Source organism: Schistocerca nitens, chromosome 5 (genome assembly GCF_023898315.1).
Source record: "Schistocerca nitens isolate TAMUIC-IGC-003100 chromosome 5, iqSchNite1.1, whole genome shotgun sequence".
Classification (NCBI taxonomy): domain Eukaryota; kingdom Metazoa; phylum Arthropoda; class Insecta; order Orthoptera; family Acrididae; genus Schistocerca; species Schistocerca nitens.
The window spans coordinates 669,113,501-669,137,868 of record NC_064618.1 but is presented as its reverse complement, the minus strand read 5'-3'; the positions used below and the strand labels follow the sequence as shown (position 1 = coordinate 669,137,868).

At 39.2% G+C, this 24,368-nt stretch overlaps 1 protein-coding gene across 5 annotated transcripts in view; it reads right to left on the bottom strand.

The window, feature by feature from the left end:
• The window catches only part of LOC126259950 (signal transducer and activator of transcription 5B), a 147,776-nt gene extending 134,181 nt beyond the window's left edge, over positions 1-13,595 (bottom strand). The window contains exons 1-6 of one of the 5 annotated variants that reach the window (XM_049957054.1): positions 13,456-13,587; positions 13,060-13,209; positions 12,830-12,980; positions 6,422-6,590; positions 6,214-6,303; positions 5,916-6,099 (exon numbers count right to left, since the gene is read on the bottom strand). In XM_049957054.1, the coding sequence (XP_049813011.1) occupies positions 5,916-6,099; positions 6,214-6,303; positions 6,422-6,590; positions 12,830-12,980; positions 13,060-13,108 (643 nt within the window). In that variant the 5' untranslated portion in view covers positions 13,109-13,209; positions 13,456-13,587. The other 4 variants (XM_049957057.1, XM_049957055.1, XM_049957056.1 and 1 more) reach the window with 4 other exon arrangements.
• Between the last annotated feature and the right edge of the window lie 10,773 nt (positions 13,596-24,368).

Genomic DNA, 24,368 nt, shown 5'->3' with positions numbered 1-24,368 from the left:
GAAAGTTTTTTGACAAAGTAGCCTTTTGATTTGATCCTTCCAAAACAAAGTGCTGTCCTTGACCCATCCATACAAGTCTGCACTATTCTCATGAACTTCTCAGGGGTTCTGAAGTCATGCAGTATATTGTCTAGGCTGTCATATGCAAGTTGAAAACTGATGAAGAGACTGTCAATATCTTCAACATATTCCCAGCGTTTTTCAAACAATTGTCTTAGAGAGGAAATGTGTTCTACTGACAACAGGTTTGGTCAAAAGCCAGCTTGGTGTCACTGCATGTTGTTCTCTATGAATAGTTGTAATTTTCTATCATTACCCTCAAAAAATTACAATCATTCATAGAAAACAACACACAGGAATACCAAGCCACCTTCAATCAAATCAAACAACAATAGGTCACATTTTTACTAAAAGACAATTGTTCAAAACACTAGGACACTGGGAATGTGATTTTCAATGTGGATACAACAGCATCCACAGGAATAGCCTGTACAATGAGTTGTGTGACTTCCGATTCCCTGACAAGCTAGTGAGAACGGTGCAAACCTGTACGAATGGGTCAGGGGGCAGCAGTGCGTTTCCAAGGGGCCAAATCAGAAATGGTCAAGATTGAGCAAGGTCTCAGAGAAGGGGATGCTCTCAAATGTATTCTGTTCAATCTTCAAGAAAGTAAGAAGGGAATGTAGGCACCAGGAGTGGGCTGGAGTACAGATGGATGGTAATTTCAATTGTCTCGCACATGCACATGATATGTGAATGGAACTATGAGTTGAAAGACATGTGCCAGAAAATGGGCAACCATGCACAGAAAGTTGGGCTAAAGGTGAATCAAGGCAAAACAGAGTTATGCAACGAGGAACAAAATAAGAGCAAGAAGAATTTCTCGAGACAGATGGCATCAGGTTCCTGAGCATTCACCATTTAAAATACTTGGTTTACCAGTAACAAAAGTGTAGAAATGGACATCAAGTAAAGAATAGCCGTGGGAATAAAATGCATGTATTCCCTCTTGGAGACACTCATCAAAGTCCATATCATCCAAAACTAAGATGAGAATATATAACACTGTGATGCGCCCAGCAGTCATGAATGGTTCTGAAACATGGAACATGATTAAACAAGAAAAGAAAAAAAACTATTAATATAAAAAAAATAAAGAGGAAGATATGGGGACCAATCTTTGGTAGAGGTGAATGGAGGAGAAATAATAATGAGGAAATCCACCTCTTGGTGCAACAACGAACAATCCTACAGAAGCTTACAAGGAAAAGAATACCATAGGTTGGCCATATAAGCTGTATGCCAGAAGACAGGCGAAGAACGCTCTCAAGAGGAAACCAAAATCATAGCTTGACCAAGACAGTGCTGAATGGATAACCTGGCAGCTCTGGGGTCTGAAGGCATCTGGAGAAACCAAGCACAAAACAGAAAGGAATGGAGGCAGTTTGTGGAGCAATGCTTGCTCTGCAGGGCCTTTGATAAAGTACTGACTCAGTTATCTTAACAGAATTTGTTAACTGGCTTGCAGTTTGGCTTTAGTAAAGGATTCTCTATCAAGAAAGCAACACAAGACATCATAAATTAAGTTCTGGTGGAGTTATCCTGTTGGTGTACTTTTTGATCCTGCCAAAACCTTTCACTACCTAGATCACAAAATTATACTTGGCAAATTAAAGCATTATGGAAATCCTCTTTTGTCAATGGTGTCTTACTTCCATAACAGATAGCAGAGGGCTTCATTAACAGATGTCACAAACATGAAACTAACCTCAGAATGGAGAGTATAACTAAGATCAATACTGGATCCATTGTTATTCTTAACCTACAGAAATGGCCTTCCAACAACTCTGAAGGGCAGCTCAAACATAGTAAATTGCTGATGACGCGAGAATGCTAATCGAGGGTCCAAACTCAACATCAGTAAACACAGTTCACGAAAGATGAACAGGCTTACAACCAATCGACAACAAACTGATTAAGTCTTAATCTCATAATTACTAATATTATTTAGGTTTGAACAGGCATTAAAGAATTGGTAGCACCACAAGCTGATATTAATAGTCATACACTTAAGTAAACTTGATAACACGAGGGTGGCTCAAAATTCAAGGTAACAAGTCCTTTGCAAGAAAAGGTTTAGTCACAAAATTAAAGAGATACACAAATTTACTGAATCTTTGGTACATATTACTTTTGCACACAATCCCCATAATTGTCTCAGCATTTCTTCAATTAATAAACCAAACCGTTGGAAACAACAGGTCTATGGGCTACAACAGCAGCCTCCTCAGATCCTCAGCATTGGTTCTGAAGTGGTGAACTCACAGTTACTACTTTAATGGTTCAAAGAGATAAACATCACTTGGTGCAAGATCCAAGCTGTACAGACAGTTTTCCTATACAGTTTGCTGCAAAACCTAACCAAATGACCTCTCAACTGAGGCACCGAAACAATATGTTTTATGGGACATCACTCTCTCTTCATAAAATTCCACTAGTTAATGATGATTTGCTGGTAGGTCATTTTCTTTAAACACAGAAACTTTATTACATGTTGCACTGCAACCACCAACCATGTACCTGTCAACAACTCCAACTTGAAACTGTATTTTGAAGTGCAACAGCACTGTTATCTCTATTTGCCGACACTGTTTGAAAGCTCTGATCATCTCTTCTATCTAGACATGGAATTTAATTTGGAAGATGTAATTATACACCAGTAAGAGGTCCTGTCACCTTGCTTACTGACTCATCCTCTTTAAATTGAAATGGTGTCAACATATACATAAACAAATCAACAAGCTCTCCGACAGAGTTGACATAAATAGAAAGGGACTGGCTTATTAATAATATTTTTCATTCCTTGTGGTCTTGAACAAAAAGTATATGCTGCACAAGAGAGCTGTAAGAATACTGTGTAATGTTGTTAACCACTCTCTCGCAGAAATTTGTTTCAAGCTCTTGGAACTCATGCACTCAATTCCCAAACACATTAACTCCATAATGGTTCTCGTTGCTGATAATGAAAATCAGATACACATAAACTGTGATCTATGCAATCACAACACAAGACATAAAATGATTTTCATGTAGACTTGCCTGTGTCTAATGTTAAGAAGGAATTTTGTACTCCGGTGCAAGGATATTTGTAAATCTCCCATCTCATATATCAAGAAATGGGGCATTCCAATCAACTCAGCAGAAAATTAAAATCATATCTTGTTAGTCCCTCCTATCAGTTTATCTTACTATCTAAATTCAAACAGTGAACATTCCTGTTAGCTTCATGGCAGGTAGTAGAGTTTTGTAAACTCCATATTCACAAATGTAAACTCTTTTTCGTAATACAAGGTGTATACGTGGACAAGGAAAAAAAATCCCTGATTTCTCCCTGATGAAAATACACTTTTTACATGTAAAGTGACAGAATACTTTCTCCCAGATCAATCTTTTGAATGGTTAAGGTTTCATACACCAGTGTAGAGCTTCTCAGCACTTTAGAAAAACCCCAAGAAAATAGAAACACGCGTCTTAGAAAGATCTTTGTTGTGCAGCAGCATGTACCCTGCATATTTTCGTATTGTTTGAATTCCACTAAACATAGCAAATTAGTTTCTGAAGCACTGAAATTGAGATAGCGATGCGCTTGGCATAGGACATGTGACATAGTCAACCAATAGCAACCAACATCACTGTTCAGTAGCACAAACACATATATAAGAAAAGTTAATAGTTTAAATTAATATACATAGTGTAGCTACAAGATAAGCTAAGCTTTCACATATAATATTGGTCTTTTTTGCATGTGTTATACTTTAATATACATCACACAAATGTGCCAGTAAAATTTTAAATAATGCATAAACATCTGGGCTCGAAATTCCTCTAAGTGGTTGGCCCTCGGAGTGTTGTAAGCTTTTCATGAGAATCAAATGCTCTGTGATTTAATAAATTCAAAGCACATTCGCATACGTAACATAATTCATCCTGCATAAAATGAAATTTACTTTCAAAGTAACACTTTTCAACCACCATTCGCAATATTTGCCCGTGACTGTTAGAATTCATTTTGGCAGTTGTCAGTGTGTGCCAGGAAATAGGGTTACTGCCTGTGCACAGCTACGATGAGGTAGGAAGCTCACATGTTCGTACCTATATAGCATTAAGAGATCTTACATTACATCGTTAACAAAACAGAACATCAGAGGGTACTCAAATAGCATCGGAATTTCATAAACCAGGCTAAAATGCATAATTCGGCTGAAAGTGCGCATTCATGTGTCCATATTCACAAAGTAAGCCCCAACCTGATATTAATCTTTCCATTGTGGTTTTTGGGGTGCAAATTTTCTTGGTGTACCAGTAGTATATTCTCTCATGTTTGCTTCTTTATTATGGCATAGGATATAAAAATTGGCACTTGCAATTCAGCAAACAGTTGACACTAGCCAATACTGTGGAATGAAACACTTTGTTTCAAATAAATTGACTGCCTCTGTGGAAAAGATTAATAAAAGCCAAATTTCTTTAGCAAATAGAAAAAAATAGCTTTAGTGTTCTGCAAGGCAATTAATGCTCGACTGAAACTAATAACATATTTTAGCCTTCCATAAATACGGGAATGCGTTTTAATTCACTTGCTAGCTCTCAACCACAGAAATTCATTTTTGTAAACGAAGAAGAAACAGTGAAATCACTAAACCTATACACAGGCCACGTGGAGACTACCGCCCTCTCCACTGCAACTTTGACTGCTTGGCACATGCGCGGACCTGGCAGCTTTGGCAAGCCAGAAGAATTTTTCCAGCTTTTGTCTGGCTGCTTGTTGCTACTGCTGATACAGCTAACAGCCATACAAGTAGCCATAAGCGGAAGCAGATAATTCTCATATGCGACTCAAATGCACACACACACACACACAAGCTCGTTGGCAATTGCTCAAACAAACCTAATGTAAACCGTTGTGACGTCATGGTCATCGGAATCAGTTTGTTGTTATAAAATATTGCATAGTCTTTGTCCTAAAGCCTTTGACACATTTTTGTGTTGGCAGACTCTTGTGTGTGCACTGTGCCTTGTTATTGGAAATTAAGCATTTCCTTTACAACCTAAGTTTACTGTGGTTTTCTTTCCATTGTTTGTTTTATTATTGCAGTATTATTTTCGCAGTAGCGAGCAAAAGTAAAATTCTTTGTTAAAGTACCAGTTCTTACCAGTCAAAATTATACAAATTTAACCGAAAACTAACACAATTAAACCTTCCCAGAATTCTAAAAAATTCCTGGGTTTCTCCCGTTTTTCTCCCGGATGAAACAATTCCCGTTTTTTTTTTTCTGGATTTCCCGGTTGTCGCGGGGCGTATAAACTCTGTAATACCAAATGTAAACACATAGCACTTAGCTACCCATGGGAAACAAACAGTGACTTTTTAACATAACTGTCAAAGCCGTAGCCTTTTCAAAGTAACAGCTTTCTTTTAAATCGACAGGTCAGATTTAACTGATGTACGCATAAATAGCACCAAACTGTGTAACAGACAGATTAAGTTCCTACGATTTGATGGCTTTTATTTATGTATACCTCGACTCATTCTACATCCCTGAAGGTTCTCCTTTTCATGGGATCTATGGAACACAATGAGCAAGTGATTGCGTGGGTGGGTGTACAAGTAAGTGAACGTGATAACTAAGATAGCTCAACTGAAGCATAAAAAGGTGCATGGGACTGTATTCTGAGAATGCCGGAGGTTAAAACCCCAAAAGCATTAATAAGAATGTGCCACTCTTCTGTTAATGAGAAGTCATATACAGCTCCGAATCACTTAAAGCACAGATTATTACACATTATTTCATAGATATGAAATTGTTGTCTTATATGTATTTGTATATCAAATGTAACATGTAGAGGGTATGTACCATTTACTTTCGTGCATTCATGATACTGCAGGGCAAAAGCTTCCTGCTCCTGCTCAATCCTCCTCAGATCTTCTCCTGTTTCATGGGTCTGTCTCCTCAAATAATCCAGCTGCTGAGCAATTTCAGTATTAAGATCTGGGGTAAATGGCAAACATGGCATTATCAAGTCCCGGCCCAGGCTAGCCTAAAACAAATAGATAAATGATTTGAAGAAAATAAAGATAAAGCAAACAGTAATAATGTAGGGTGAAGAAATATTTAACTATACTGAAACTTAACTACAACACACAGGACTTACATTTCCTACCTGTTGCACCAACTTCATTTCGGTGTTGAGACAATTTCGAATTATTTCAAACAACCTTCGGGGGTTATGCATGTATCTCTCCTACAAAAATAAATTAAACAATAATATAGCAAATCTTTACTATTTCTGTAAGTACCTTACTATTTTAAAACTTATGTCACAAATTACAAGAAAGATACAGCAATTTCTTAATACTTACTCTAAATGTATTTGCAGCCTCCATTAACTTTAGTTTTGTGAGAAACAGCTCTTCTGTAGTCATACTGTTTGCTTTCATTTCCAGTTCTTGAATAAGTGAACTGACAAGGCTGGCAACATATTGCTCATGTTGGGGATTTTCTGGGTCTATGTCAGTCCTAGAAAAAAAACTTTTTAAAATAAAGAGATACAGAATCTGGAAGTGGAGATTTTTTGATCATACATAAAATGCCAATTCTGATCCAACTGCCTTACAAAACATTGGAGCAACTAATCAGGCTTAGAATAAAATAATGTAAGGCTTACATTTGCTCAGATTATTTCTGATAACATTATTTCCATCTCAAATGTCTTTCATCGCAACTTTCACATTTTTAATTTTTTTACAGCTAGCTTCAGTCACAATAATTAGAACATTTCTGCACTGTGCTTATCAACAGAACTCAAAAGGCTTACAATTTCTCACATTTTTTTCTGATCTCAGTTTCTTGGAATAAACTGTTGCTGTACCCATAGCATGAGATCCTCTATATTACACAACACATAGCAGTGATTACAGCTTGTAAGTGCACTGGAAGTTACCAACTAAAAAAACTTTCTACATGGTGGAAGTACAACAAAGAATGTATGGCAGGTGTACAGAACCCTCCTATGAAACACAATGTTTGCCACTGAACAGCATTTCTTTCAAGTTGCTTAACTTGAGGAGAACATGGTGTGAGAGCAGCCACTGCCCAAGTTAGCAAACATTTACACAACAGAACAGACTTTTAAAACCAAAATTTATTGTTGCTTCCTTTTTCCTTGCATGAAGAAACAGATTATTTTATGAAGTACATCTGTCTTTGTTCAGTGCAATAATATAGAGATTTTCAATAAATGATGTTGACTACACTGAGTTGTTGAGAGACATCTGTTAAATTTTACTGTGTACTATTTTTATGTGCAGCTTGACTGTATGTGGATATTTATCACACTAGAACAACACGAAAGATTGAAATGTTTTTCAATAGGTTTCTAATCAGCATCAAAGTGCTCAGATAATGTGCGCTTACAGTGTCAGTGGCTGCTGCACAGCATGCTGAATTTGGCAATTCGTTTACATAGGTCATAGCCACTTGGGTGATAGTACACAGTATCCAATGAAAATATCATGGAACCTAATGACTTTTTTTTTTTTTTTTTTTTTTTTTGCGTGAGACACAATTTGATTATATTTACTTTTGATGCAGAGAATGCCATAATAAGTTTTTGTGGTCTGGTTACTATGAATTTTAAGGTGACTACTGATTTTTCTACTCTTTGTCATTGGAAAAACTAAATGAGCTGACAGACTGACCTGTTGTGATGCCTAAGGCCTAGGTTAGTAGGAATATGATAATTTGGGTGCAAGTTGGCGAAGCCAACAAATATGAATGGAAGAAAATTAGATGTATGACAGACTAACATGTAGCATAGCCCAAACCTAAGTTAGGTTGTAACATGAGAACTTCCTTGTGAGCTGGTGAAGCCAATAAATCTCAACACAAAAATACAACTGACATGATTGATGGATGTGTAGCATAGCCCATGATACATTTTAATCACTGTAATAACCCACTTATACATCTTATTTTTAATTTAGCCAAAAATTCTGATTATGTAGGTAAATTCTAAGTCAACAGTGCAAAATAACTGAACATTACAAAATATCAACTAACTTTAATTACACATCATAGAAAGTTATGAAGGAGTATCTCATTGGTGGGTTAACCAAAGTGTCCGATCCCACCCGTCGGCTTTGACCCGTGACATAAGACTTTTGTGTTGTGTGACGTCACGACGGCGCGGAGTTTAGTTTGTGAGAGTGGCGTGTTTGTAGGTGTCGTTTTGATATGATTGGTGGTGTGTGTAAGTGTTGTATGTTAGGTGATGTTTTTGATTTAGTTTGCATGTGTGGTGTGTTCATAGGTGGCATATTCTTGTGGTCGGTGGTTCTCTCTGGTGGTGTGTTTATGGTTAGCGTGTTATGTGGCATATGGGGTTGATTTGCGTGGCAGCATTGCACGTGTATGGTGTCGGTGGTGACTGTGCTTTCAGCGGAATATTTTTTAGCGAGTTAACAATTTTGGTTTTGTTATGTCGACATTACTGTAGTTTTTCTTTCCCCCTGTTCGTCGTGTGTGAATTTTGGTAAATCGCTTTGTTTATGTCTTTGGTAGGTGTGGATATGAATGACAAGGTCAACAGTTTTCAGTTGTCGGTGATGATGGGAGACAGTGCGTTGTCTCTAATAAAATTTCTTTAGCTATTCTGCCTGTTGGCTGAAGTCGTGAAGTGATCAGTGTGTCATGAAGAAATGAGGCTTACCAAAGTTCCGGCGCCTCGGATCAGGGATGGCCATATGTGGAGATGTCTTGAGGATAACAGGTCAAGGAAGTGTTCCATTCCAATTTTATTTTCTAGGAGTTCTTTTTTTTTTTTTTTTTTTAGTAATATTAAGTGTGGCGGTGGTGAAAGTTGAGATTTATAGTGTGGTGTCGGTAGTTACTGTTGACCTATATAAGTCAAGGGAAGTGTTAGATTCCAATTTTGTTGTTTTGTTGAGCTTGTGATGATTGTGGGCGTGGTTGTAGTTTTGGGTTTCATGATTTGGTATGAGTATTTTCTGTTGACCTATATAGGTCAAGGGAAGAGTTCGATTCCAGTGGATATTGTTTTTAGGCTAGTTGATTTTGGGAAGGCTGCGGTCGTTTTATTTTATTATTTGCTTTAGTGGCGTGTGATTATTTTTAGTTTGTCCCCACCCAAAAACCCACAGTTTCCCTTGCTTGTCCCGTTAGTTTCATTATATTTTTGGAGGAATATGTATTTGATGGTTTTTCGATCTATTTTTGTGTTTGTTGTCATGTTTACGTTATGACGGCATAACCACGATATGGGAGTAGTTGTGAATGGTAGTTTCCGCCATATTGATGACGTCATTCGTCAAAGCAGACAGGTGGAATCAGACGTTTCTGTTAAGCCTCATTGGCTACCTACAACTGACTCACAATTCCTTGTGTTTACTTGCTGTGATTCGACATGCAAATAATTTATTACCAGTAGCAAGACAACGGAAAAGCAGCTGACACTGTAAGTGCACTTTTACCTAGATGTTCAGTACAGAAATATGGAAAGGGGAGATGGGGAGGTAGCAGTTGTAGGTCTTGCAAAAAAATGTGTGTGAAATGTTACGGGACTTAACTGTTAAGGTCATCAGTCCCTAAGCTTACACACAACTTGACCTAAATTATCCTAAGGACAAACACACACACACACACACACACACACACACACACACACACACACGCCCGAGGGAGGACTCTAACCTCCGCCGGGACCAGCCGCACAGTCCATGACTGCAGCGCCTTAGAACGCTCGGCTAATCCCGCACGGTGTAGGTCTTGCAAAACAGATGTGTTAAGGACACAATGATTTCCTAAAAAATAACTATTGAACAAATTAGAACAAATGCATAAGTGAACTAAAATAGTTGCTCTTTTTTTGTAGGAATTTGCTTCATCACCATTCACTGGAATTAAAACTTACTCCAGTCTCCCTTCTGCTGTTGCCTACTTTTTACCCCATATCCTTTTTATGTTCAACATAAACATTTCTGCTTTCTTCTCCGTCCTTCATATTTGGGCACTTCTACCAACGCCGTTTTTTTTCCCACATTCCATCTTACTGGAAATACGGAAGCGTCTGATCCCGCCCGTCTGCTTTGACCCATGACATCACAAATATGGCAGAAACGCCCATGAACCACGATTCCAATATGGTGCATATAAAGTCGGTATGTAAACATTATGAGGACGAAAATACATAGAAAAACACACACACACACTTTCCACAAAAAGCCTAATGACACTAACGGGACAAGCTCAGGAAATTGGGTGTTTTTGGGTGGGGGCAAGCAAAATAAAAACAAATTTAGACACCCACCCTCATACAAAACCACACAAAACGACGAAAAAATAGACATCATCAGAAAACTCCCCAAATACCACTAAACACAATATTATCTGGAATCTGACACTTCCCTTGACCTATATTGCTCAACAGCAGCTCCCGATCCCATAAATTAGGATCAAACACTTCCCTTGGCCTATATAGCTCAAAAACATCTCCCGATACCAATATCAACATACACAGCCACACATTGGGATCAAACACTTCCCTTGACCTGCACACTGTTAATTTTACCCGTCATATCCATTTCTGAACAAAAACAACAACCGATTAATTTTACTGAAATTACCACACGATGTACAGCAAACAACACTAAATTAACCTTCACACAAAATTGTTAACTCACTGAAACGAATTCCACTACAAACACAGCCGACACTAACAATTCTGGATAATGAGCAAAAGCAATCTGAGCCCATTACACCACATAAACGAAAACCCTGAACATACCACCAGAGAGCACAAAAAACCACAACACGATGACATCTACAAACACGCCACACTCACAAACCAAACACTGTGTCGTTATGACGTCACACACGACAACACCCTTTCCGAGTCAAAGCCAACACGTGGGATCGGACGCTTCTGTCGACCCATCTTACTTATCTGTACTCAGTACCTCTCCTTGTATTGCTTCTTATCAACTTCTCAGTTCATCTACAGCCAGCTCCAAGCGTACCTCCCTTGACCCAAGAAATGAAGTGACTTTTCCCTCCTCCCCCCCCCCCCCCCCCAATCCACCAGAATCACTGGGCAGAGCCACTGCTGTTATGTACATGTTCTGAGGTATATTGCCAGCAACATATAATATGAGATGACAGGAATGCAAGTAAGCTAGATATGCAATTTCAAGTGACGAAGGTATAAAAAGAAAATACCATGCACAGGATGTATTTTGTAGTGCTGAATTTAAAACAGCCTATCATGTCCCACTCTAACTACAACCCTGGGCTGTGTAATATTTTTGGGAGCAAAAAACCTATAACAACCATTAACTGTTTTCTTTTTTTTCTTTCTTTCATCAAGGCCATCAAATCCAATCTAAAGCCATCACAATCACATGAGGCGTATTCAACATTTGCAAGCCATCAATTCCAGTACTAAAGGTATACCACTTCTTTCATCTCAATGCTTAAAAATATCCTCTAATTGGTTATACAAAACTACGATGCTTCCGAACACCAATCACTAGCAGAAAAGTGTCCTGGAACACAACTGCCCAATTCTTAACTTCAGCCAGGTCATTTTCTCTCTGTGTGTTTAATTCCTTGATGGTGTAACGCAATCCACAGTAGCCGATTAATCACTGCATGGGCTAGCAGCCTCTGGTTCTTTCCTCTTCCTACTGACAGCAATTTTCTCTGCTTTTATTGTTGTTGCTAGTTCGCTGTTGGTCAGAATGAAGGACTCCTAAATGATCACCCTAGCAAACAGTACATTTACACTTAGCTACTCAAACCTCACACAGTGCTGAAGAAGATAGCTGCTTTCTGGCATTTAAGAAAAAACAAATGCAAAATGGTCTCCAGTTCACAGCTGAACTGTAATCTTAATTTGCTTACTTTAAAGAACAAATCATAACCATGCCTACAGCATCAAAAACTCAATTTACCATTAACATGTAAGGGTATGTACCACCATCTAACCAAATAATAACACCATAAAAACTCCAATACCAAAGTGACAGTAAGTTTTACCAAACTGGATACTAATGAAATCTGTGGAACAAATTAAATTTATCTCGTAGTAGTTACCACACCAATAAAGATTTAAATTGCTGGCCAAAAACTTAACCTTTAAATACCAGTGAACTGTAATCACTATAAATAACACTCCATGCATCACTATGGACCCAATTTTGAACACTACGACCACTAAAGAGATTACAAAATTAATTTCCTTTAGTAATGCAGTCCCAAACTCACTCCATATCAAGAAGGTCTCATTAACGCTATGATCTATGAAAGACTGTATGTGCCTGAACAAAGGTAGCAACGGAAATTGAAAACACTCAAACAAGAACACCACACACCAACATCATGCCGAGTATCAAACAGAACACAATTAAGAAATATCTGAAAAGCGTAAGATTGCATCCGAGATCATTACTGTTTTTGTGTGTTATCTGTTAGAGAAAAAATGCATATTACGAAACCATTAGCATAAAAATATAACCTAACCAAGATAAACCCCATTTACATTGGTTAAAAAACACGTGAAATAAAAACATGGCTTGAACAGATGGCATAATGTTCTTGCATCATTCTCATACATAAGTAACTGACGCGTCGTTCATGTACATTAGCACAACAAAAATTGATTATCCTACATGGTACATATCAAAATTGTTTGAGGTAAACATTTATGCTAAAGGAACAACTGATATTTTCGTACGGTACACCAATTAACTTACCACATTTTCTCTTCTAACCATGCTGCCAAAAAATGTCGAACTTCAATTGGAAAGTGTTCTCCATAAACGGCGCGCACCTGGAGGAGCGCATCGCCTTGTAGTTGCTGAGCTTTCGTCCACAACGACATGGAGCTGTCGTCCGATGAACGATCTAAAAAAAATATCCAACCTCTTCAGTTTCAAAATGCTCACAACACTCTCACAAGGAAAACTGTGTTCTGTATACTCACTTGACTCTTCAAAGCGACAAGAAGGCCGTTCATTACTGTCATCTGACATGACGAAGGTTGTACAAGAATTCGGAATCGCAAAAATACTTTATTATTATTAAAAAACGGGCATTCGACCTCAGCGAGAAATATAAACAATGCACTCCCCAACTGCACAGGCGGAAAACCAAAATGTGCTTAAATCATACATATCATACAATGATAATTTCTAAGTATGCCTTAGACAGTCACAAATATGTCACTATTCACTGAAATTTCAAAACATAACCCAACCAAGCTTTTGCGCCTTCTGTACTCTGTATCTACGCGCTTCATTAGATGACGGTGGGACGCTCAAGTTATGTTTTCTTCTAAAGAAGATGTCAATGTATCCATCACACTGCAACACAGACTTACCGAAACGTTCAACTGCTCTTTTCAAGCAATTGTCGTTTTTCCTGGTCTGATGAGTAATAAACTTTCTCTATCCAGCAGTACCTGGAAAATATGACACAACCAATCTGCACGTTCCAGGAATTACAAAAAAAGTTAAAACATATCGTATCACGTGACCTACGCATGCGCAGACCTCACAACTTTCGCATCGCAAAATGCCAGGGTACTAGGGATACGAGTCTGTAAGGTAAATCCGAATTATTTATTTTTACGTTTTTGTTTACGTTATTAAACGGATTCACATGTCATTATTAAAAACGGCAAAACATTTATTTTTATTCAAAAAGAATAGTTTAATTCATTAATCAGGCGTCGAATAAGTTTTGTTTCGTGACAAAACATCTAAAAACCGGGAACAAATATTATCTATGAAACATTTTTAAAGTTGTAAAGCCACTGTTCATACAGCTTCTGGATAGTCACGAACTCTCGTTCTTAACCATTACATCCGCCTCAGATCAGCATGTAGTAAATAAACGAATAATACAAGCTGTCAAACATATTATGCAAACCTGAAATCTTGATTATCGCTGAACTTAATAGAAATCAGTGATCTTCGAGTGACACATGCTTAAAATTATCAAACTATGTTATTAAACTCTTACGAATTACGCAACGTATACAAATAATTTGCTTATCTTTTTTTTTCAAAATAATACATCTATATAGCTACTGGCCATCTTTACGCAATAAACAGTTTGATCTCCCACAAAAATATTTACTTAATAGTTCGTTAAGAAAGGCTTTCTGCTTTCTAGTCCATCTTCAGATAAATTATAACTGTATTATCCGAGGATGACCAAGAAAGCAGGTTTGTAATGAACTAAGGTCAATTCAAACAGGTCGTCACAGCACCTCTACATCACGGCCGGTCAAGTCAGTTCTAGTCACGTGATCTCAACTCGAATAGCTTTCATCAGCTGTTTTTTTCGCGGGAACTGCAATCTACGCAAGATGATTTTGAACTGCTTTTACACGCGAAGTACGTGAAGGCTGGAGTCCATATTTGTACAAAAATGACAATTATTGGACTCAAGTGGTTTGTGGTTGCAGGGATAGCTTGTATATTAGGGAAGGAAGAAAGAAGTGCAAAACAACATTAAAAAGAGTGTGGGTCGGAAAAACGTAATTATGTGGTAAAGATGAGGAATTTCACACGCAATAGAAAGAGCTCGAAGAAGAACGTTTTATATTTTATGTTTTAGGAAGTCGAGGCATCGGATTTTTCATTTGTTACGTTAAATTTCATCCAGTACTACAGTAAGAATCACAGTGTTACTAGCTGCCATCGGTTTGTTCAAGTTTAGTTGCTGGTCCAGTGCAAACTTTTGTGTAGCAATCATATTATCCTCAATAACTTTCTTTCCAAGATTTATAAGTTTTGTTTACATCTTTTAATAGTTCAAGTGCCTGATTGTACTGGGGTTAACTAGTGAAATACATAAATATTGACCACTGATGTTTGCAAAACTGTTTCTCCAGGGAGATACTTCATAAATAAGCCTGTCACAAACACATATTTCAACAAACAACTTGCAGTGTCTGAATTTTCAGTCCATTCCTTTATGAAACACTACAAATGCATGACAGCATTAAAATAAATTTGACCCAGCTAATCAATTTGAGTCTACTAACAATACCTTTTTCACTTAAAGCTCTAGCCACATTGCAGTCCATTGCACGGTAAAATATTAAATGTTGTTGTTGTTGTGGTCTTCAGTCCTGTGACTGGTTTGATGCAGCTCTCCATGCTACTCTATCCTGTGCAAGCTTCATCATCTCCCAGTACCTACTGCAACCTACATCCTTCGGAATATGTTTAGTGGATACATCTCTTGGTCTCCCTCTACGATTTTTACCCTACACGCTGCCTTCCAATACTAAATTGGTGATCCCTCGATGTGTCAGAACATGTTCTACTAATCGATCCCTTCTTCTAGTCAAGTTGTGCCACAAATTTCTCTTCTCTTCAATTCTATTCAATACCTCCTCATTAGTTATGTGATCTACCCATCTAATCTTTAGCATTCTTCTGTAGCACCACATTTCGAAAGCTTCTATTCTCTTGTCTAAACTTTTTATCGTCCACATATCATTTCCATACATGACTACACTACATACAAATACTTTCAGAAACGACTTCCTGACACTTAAATCTATACTCGATTTTAACAAATTTCTCTTCTTCAGAAACGCTTTCCTTGTCATTGTCAGTCTACATTTTATATCCTCTCTACTTCGACCATCATCAGTTATTTTGCTCCCTAAATAGCAAAACTCCTTTACTACTTTAAGCTTCTCATTTCCTAATCTAATTCCCGCAGTATCACCCGATTTAATTCGATTACATTCCATTATCCTCGTTTTGCTTTTGTTGATGTTCATTTTATATCCCCCTTTCAAGACACTGTCCATTCCGTTCAGCTGCTCTTCTACATCTACATTTATACTCCGCAAGCCACCCAACGGTGTGTGGCGGAGGGCACTTTACGTGGCACTGCCATTACCTCCCTTTCCTGTTCCAGTTGCGTATGGTAGAGGTGGCAAAAAATAACGTAACTGATAGAAATAACCGGTTACTGAGAAGTAACGGTTACTGCGATAACCGTTCCTTTGATTCTGGCAGTTATTTCAATAACTGTTTAGTGTCAACAGTGCCTCGCGCCATCTGTTGACCGAAGATCGTACTGCGCATTTGGAAGGCGTTCTATAGACCATGGGAATAACAGTGAGACTGCGCGCCATCTGTTGATAACAACTGTGTACTATTTCGTGGGCCTTCGTTACTTTTAGCATAAACAATTAAATAAAGTTAATGTCCGAGCCGTGGCTGATAGGAGTTGCAGTACAGGCATTAACAAGTACGGTCGTTCCCTTAAGCCACCGCCTTACGTGTTAATTTAGCTTGGACGGGTAGTACAAGGAAAGTTACAAAGGAATTCGAGCGACTATGGAAATAACTGTCAGAGACCGTATTCTCCTGTGGCAGTTATCTTTATTGGCTCGTAGTTCTAGTTCTCTGGTAGTTATCGGGCTACCACCACAGATAACCTGGAAGCTGGTAACGGAATAACTATGTGTCTAGACGTTCCTGACTCGGTGACTCCAGTTAAAGGTCGTAGTTCCAGGTGATATTTCCAGAGAGGATAGTAACTGGAGCGAACAAATATTTTCGTACTGCTACGGAAATAGCCTCTGGCCATCGCGAATGACAAATAACATGTCAGAAAGTATAACATAATACAGTGGAATATAATAATTATTATCCTCATCATTTGTCAGGAGATTGTCAAAATATGTGAATATATCACAGTAACTGCCAATATTTACAGAATTGGTACACTGACAGAATAAATCACAGTTACGTACTTTTAATAAATTTATCGTACACAGAATACCCGATCTTGACTGTTGCAACCAAGTGCTGTCAAAACTCAAATATAGCAGAATTTTTACCTAAGCTGGTCTATCAGTCTCTGTTACGATATTCATCTACAGAGTAGAAGGAGGGGTCAATGGAAGCGTCTGATTCCACCCGTCTGCTTCGACGTAAAGGTGTGGTGGTGTGTGAATGTCATTACGGCACGGTGTTTATGAGTTGGTTTTGTGTGTGTGGGGGGGGGGGGGGGCTGTCGATCTAGGTTGCAGTGCCGGAATTTGCTAGTGGTAATTAATTTTTTTTTCTAGCTGTGATGTTTTGTGTATTTATGAAGTATTGAATGTGATTTAATTTATGTAGGGATGATTGATTTGTGGACTTTTGGGATTGTGATTTTATTTTTCGCAGTTGTAGGTGTTGGTTTTTTGGCATCAGTAGTTGTGGTGGACCTATATAGGTCACCGGAAATGACCGATTCCCATCTTCATAGTTGTGTGTGTTGATGTTTTAGTATCGTCATCTGAGGTTGACCTATGTAGGTCAAGGGAAATGTCTGGTTCCAATTTTCGTACTTTTAGTTGTGGGTATTGGTGTTTTGGTATGGTCACCTATAGTTGACCTATATTGTTCAAGGGAAGTGTCCGATTCCTGCAGATTTTTGTTGGTGTAGCAGAATGCTGTATTTTTTTCTTTTTGTTCTTCATTTTGTGGTTTGGGATCATGGTGTGTTTTTTTTTTACTATCTTGTCCTCACCCTAAAACCCCCAACTTCACGCAGTTGTCCCATTGGTTTGATTGTATTTTTGGTGGGAAATGTTATTGTATTATTTATATGTATCTTCGTGTTTGTTGCCATGTGTATGTAGTGACGTCATAGACACACTTAAAATAGCCATTTCCGGCATATTGATGACGGGTGGAATCAGACACTTCTGTATCAAATAGTCTTTCAAACACACTGTAAACCGTGCCTTATCTGAAACCAAGGTTTTAATGGTTGCTGACTTGCTGGCAGTTTATTGAAAATGCATGTTCCTGAATATTGGACCCCTTTTGGACCAAGGTAAGTAATTTTAGGTCTTTATGTAGATTGCTGTTCCCATTTCTAGTACTGATATTATGTATTAAGCTATTGGTTGGAAATACTTGTAACAAATTTCATTAAGGAATAAATATACTAGGAAGCAGTGGTTAGAATACAAAGTTCCTTGAACAGGTTCCTACATGATGTTCTTGAATTGATACCACAAACGATTTTTATTATACGCTTTTACATGCGAAAAACTTTTGCTACGTTTGATAAGTTATCACATAATATGCTCCCTTATGAAATAATAGAATGAAAAAATGTGGTATACCCTTCCCAACTGAATTTATTATCGAGTTGTAGTCCCAGAAATGTAACACTGTCAACCTTTTCGATCTGCATGTCTTCATATGTTATAAACATGCTGTCGCTGGAGAAATCGAGCAGTTTGCAAATCTGACATAAAACTTGGATTAGCGTACTCACACTTTCCCCAATAGGACTAGCTTTTACAGCACAGGAGTAAACGAATCTGTCACATTACGTATATTTTTTGTTGTATTACAAGCCTGTACACTTTATTCTATTATATGAGCAGCACAAGAAATTAAGCTTCGAATTTAACCTACAGTACTCAGTTTACATATTACTTCATACTTAAAAACGCACGTTGTTAACATTTTACTTAAACAGTGCTTTGGCGAAGTTCCGCGTACTTTCTGTCGCAGGTGCGAAGATAATATTTCTAATAGCGACCGATAACCTACAAACATATAACATGAAACACTAATAATCGTTCTAACATCAACTAAAATGTACCCGGAGTTAATAAGCTAAGGTTATGACACGATTCATACGACATTCCTGCTATTTCACACTACTCGCAGTTATACTGATAACTAAACTGATGGATTCCAACTATGTCGTTATTTAACTGTCGGAGTATTCGGTATTCGCTAGCGAAAAATAACTTGGCAGTTATTAATAACGGTTAACGATAACGGTTATCACAGAATAACTGGAACTGTGATAACGGTTACTCCAGAATAACCGTTTGGCCCACCTCTAGCGTATGGTTTGCGGGAAGAACGACTGCCGGAAAGCCTCCGTGCGCACTCGAATCTCTCTGATTTTACATTCGTGATCTCCACGGGAGGTATAAGCAGGGGGAAGCAATATATTTGATACCTCATCCAGAAACGCGCCCTCTCGAAACCGGGACAGCAAGCTACATCGCGATGCAGAGCGCCTCTCTTGCAGAGTCTGCCACTTGAGTTTGCTAAACATCTCCGTAACGCTATCACGCTTACCGGGTCCTTTGCAGAATTACAATGTCATCGGCGAACCTCAAAGTTTTTATTTCTTCTCCATGGATTTTACTTCCTACTCCGAATTTTTCTTTTGTTTCCTTTACTGCTTGCTCAACATACAGATTGAATAACATCGGGGATAGGCTAGAACATGTCTCACTCCCTTCCAAACCACTGCCTCCCTTTCATGCCCCACGACTCTTACAACTGCCATCTGGTTTCTGTACAAATTGTAAATAGCCTTTCGTTCCCTGTATTTTACCCCTGCCACCTGCAGAATTTGAAAAAGAGTATTCCAGTCAACATTGTCAAAAGCTTTCTCTAAGTCTACAAACGCTAGAAACGTAGATTTGCCTTTCCTTACTCTATTTTCTAAGATATGTCATAGGGTCAGCATTGCCTCACGTGTTCCAACATTTCTACGGAATCCAAACTGTATTTCCCCTAGGTCAGCTTCTACCAGTTTTTCCATTCATCTGTAAAGAATTCGTATTAGTTTTTTGCAGCTGTGGCTTATTAAACTGGTAGTTCGGCAATTTTCACATCTGTCAACACCTGCTTTCTTTGGGATTGGAATTATTATATTCTTCTTGAAGTCTGAGGGAATTTCGCCTGTCTCATACATCTTGGTCGCTGGATGGTAGAGTTTTGTTAGGCCTGGTTCTCCCAAGGCTGTCAGTAGTTCTAATGAAATGCTGTCTACTCCTGGGACCTTGTTTCGACTTAGGTCTTTTAGTGCTCTGTCAAACTCTTCACGCAGTATCACATTTCCTATTTCATCTTCATCTACATTCTCTTCCATTTCTATAATATTGTCCTCAAGAACATCGCCCTTGTATAGACCCTCTCTATACTCCTTCCACTTTTCTGCTTTCCTTTCTTTGCTTAGAACTGGGTTTCCATCTGAGCTCTTGATATTCATTCAAGCGGTTCTATTTTCTCCAAAGGTCTCTTTAATTTTCCTGTAGGCAGTATGTATCTTACCCCTAGTGATATGAGCTTCTACATCCTTACATTTGTCCTTTAACCATCCCTGCTTAGCCACTTTGCACTTCCTATCGATCTCATTTTTGAGACGTTTGTATTCCTTTTTGCCTGCTTCATTTACTGCATTTTTATATTTTCTCCTTTCATCAATTAAATTCAGTATCTCTTCTGATCCCCAAGGATTTCTATTAGCTCTCATCTTTTTACCTACTTGATCCTCTGCTGCCCTCAGTCTTTCATCTCTCAAAGCTACCCATTCTTCTTCTACTGTATTTCTGTCCCCCATTCTTGTCAGTCGTTCCCTAATGCTCTCCCTGAAGCTCTCTACAACATTCGGTTCTTTCAGTTTATCCAGGTCTCATCTCCTCAAATTCCCACCTTTTTCCTTTTTGCAGTTTTAATCTACATCTACATTTATACTCCGCAAGCCACGCAACGGTGTGTGGCGGAGGGCACTTAACGTGCCACTGGTATTACCTCCCTTTCGTGTTCCAGACGCGTATGGTCCGCGGGAAGAACGACTACCGAAAACTCTCTGTGCGCGGTCGAATCTCTCTAATTTTACATTCGTGATCTCCTCGAGAGGTATAAGTAGGGGGAAGCAATATGTTCGATACCTCATCCAGAAACGCACCCTCTCGAAACCTGGTCAGCAAGCTACACCGCGATGCAGAGTCTGCCACTTGAGTTTGCTAAACATCTCCGTTACGCTATCACGGTTACCAAATAACCCTCTGACGAAACGCGCCGCTCTTCTTTGGATCTTCTCTATTTCCTCCGTCAACCCGATCTGGTACGGATCCCACACTGATGAGCAATACTCAATTATGGGTCGAACGAGTGTTTTGTAAGTCACCTCTTTTGTTGATGGACTACATTTTCTAAGGACTCTCCCAATGAATCTCAACCTGGTACTCGCCTTATCAACAATTAATTTTATGTGATCATTCCACTTCAAATCGTTCTGCACGCATACTCCCAGATATTTTACAGAAGTAACTGCTACCATTGTTTGTTCCGCTATCATATAATCATACAATAAAGAATCCTTCTTTCTATCTATTCGCAATACATTACTTTTGTCTATGTTAAGGGTCAGTTGCCACTCCCGGCACCATGTGCCTATCCGCTGCAGATCTTCCTACATTTCGCTACAATTTTCTAATGCTGCAACTTCTCTTTATACTACAGCATCATCCGCGAAAAGCTGCATGGAACTTCCGACACTATCTACTAGGTCATTTATATATATTGTGTAAAGCAATGGTCCCATAACACTCCCCTGTGGCACGCCAGAGGTTACTTTAACGTCTGTAGACGTCTCTCCATCGAGAGCAACATGCTGTGTTCTGTTTGCTAAAAACTCTTCAATCCAGCCACACAGCTGGTCTGATATTCCGTAGGCTCTTACTTTATCAGGCGACAGTGCGGAACTGTATCGAACGCCTTCCGGGAGTCAAGGAAAATAGCATCTAGCTGGGAGCCTGTATCTAATATTTTCTGGGTCTCATGAACAAATAAAGCGAGTTGGGTCTCACACGATCGCTGTTTCCGGAATCCATGTTGATTCCTACAGAGTAGATTCTGGGTTTCCTGAAACGACACAATACGCGAGCAAAAAACGTGTTCTAAAATTCTACTACTGATCGACGTCAGAGATATAGGTCTATAATTTTGTGCATCTGCTCAACGACCCTTTTTGAAGACTGAGACTACCTGTGCTCTTTTCCAATATTTGGAACCTTCCGTTCCTCTAGAGACTTGCGGAACACGGCTGTTAGAAGTTCTTTTGCGTACTCTGTGTAGAATCGAATTGGTATCGCGTCAGGTCCAGTGGACTTTCCTCTGTTGAGTGATTCAGTTGCTTTTCTATTCCTTGGACACTTATTTCGATTTCAGCCATTTTTTCGTTTGTGCGAGGGCTTAGAGAAGGAACTGCAGTGCAGTCTTCCTCTGAGAAACAGCTTTGGAAAAAGGTGTTCAGTATTTCAGCTTTACGCGTGTCATCCTCTGTTTCAATGCCATCATCATCCCGGAGTGTCTGGATATGCTGTTTCGAGCCACTTACTAATTTAACGTAAGACCAGAACTTCCTAGGATTTTCTGTCAAGTCGGTACATAGAATTTTACTTTCGAATTCACTGAACGCTTCACGCATAGCCCTCCTTACGCTAACTTTGACATCGTTTAGCTTCTGTTTGTCTGAGAGGTTTTGGCTGCGTTTAAACTTGCAGTGAAGCTCTCTTTGCTTTCGCAGTAGTCTCCTAACTTTGTTGTTGAACCACGGTGGGTTTTTCCCGTCCATCACAGTTTTACTCGGCACGTACCTGTCTAAAACGCATTTTACAATTGCCTTGAACTTTTTCCATAAACACTCAACATTGTCAGTATCGGAACAGAAATTTTCGTTTTGATCTGTTAGGTAGTCTGAAATCTGCCTTCTATTACCCTTGCTAAACAGATAAACCTTCCTCCCTTTTTTTTACGAGGTGCATTCAAGTTCTAAGGCATCCGATTTTTTTTCTAATTAACTACTCACCCGAAATCGATGAAACTGGCGTTACTTCTCGACGTAATCGCCCTGCAGACGTACACATTTTTCACAACGCTGACGCCATGATTCCATGGCAGCGGCGAAGGCTTCTTTAGGAGTCTGTTTTGACCACTGGAAAATCGCTGAGGCAATAGCAGCACGGCTGGTGAATGTGCGGCCACGGAGAGTGTCTTTCATTGTTGGAAAAAGCCAAAAGTCACTAGGAGCCAGGTCAGGTGAGTAGGGAGCATGAGGAATCACTTCAATGTTGTTATCACGAAGAAACTGTTGCGTAACGTTAGCTCGATGTGCGGGTGCGTTGTCTTGGTGAAACAGCACATGCGCAGCCCTTCCCGGACGTTTCTGTTGCAGTGCAGGAAGGAAATTGTTCTTCAAAACATTTTCGTAGGATGCACCTGTTACCGTAGTGCCCTTTGGAACGCAATGGGTAAGGATTACGCCCTCGCTGTCCCAGAACATGGACACCATCAATTTTCAGCACTGGCGGTTACCCGAAATTTTTTAGGTGGCGGTGAATCTGTGTGCTTCCATTGAGCTGACTGGCGCTTTGTTTCTGGATTGAAAAATGGCATCCACGTATCATCCATTGTCACAACCGACGAAAAGAAAGTCCCATTCATGCTGTCGTTGCACGTCAACATTGCTTGGCAACATGCCACACGGGCAGCCATGTGGTCGTCTGTCAGCATTCGTGGCACCCACCTGGATGACACTTTTCGCATTTTCAGGTCGTCATGCAGGATTGTGTGCACAGAACCCACAGAAATGCCAGCTTTGGAAGCGATCTGTTCAACAGTCATTCGGCGATCCCCCAAAACAGTTCTCTCCACTTTCTCGATCATGTCGTCAGACCGGCTTGATCGAGCCCGGGGTTGTTTCGGTTTGTTGTCACACGATGTTCTGCCTTCATTAAACTGTCGCACCCACGAACGCACTTTCGACACATCCATTACTCCATCACCACATGTCTCCTTTAACTGTCGATGAATTTCAATTGGTTTCACACCACGCAAATTCAGAAAACGAATGATTGCACGCTGTTCAAGTAAGGAAAACGTCGCCATTTTAAGTATTTAAAACAGTTCTCATTCTCGCCGCTGGCGATAAAATTCCATCTGCCGTACGGTGCTGCCATCTCTGGGACGTATTGACAATGAACGCGGCCTCATTTTAAAACAATGTGCATGTTTCTATCTCTTTCCAGTCCGGAGAAAAAAAATCGGAGGCCTTAGAACTTGAATGCACCTCGTATATTCCTATTTACTTCCATATTCAGGGATGCTGCAACAGCCTTATGATCACAGATTCCCTGTTCTGCACTTACAGAGTCGAAAAGTTCAGGTCTGTTTGTTATCAGTAGGTCCAAGATGTTATCTCCACGAGTTGGTTCATAACCAATAGATTGTGGTCAGAGTCCACATCAGCCCCTGGAAACGTCTTACAATATAAAACCTGGTTCCTAAATCTCTGTCTTATCGTTATATTATCTATCTGAAACCTGTCAGTATCTCCAGGCTTCTTCCATGAATACATCCTTCTTTTATGATTCTTGAACCAAGTGTTAGCTATGATTAAGTTATGCTCTGTGCAAATTTCTACCAGGCAGCTTCCTCTTTC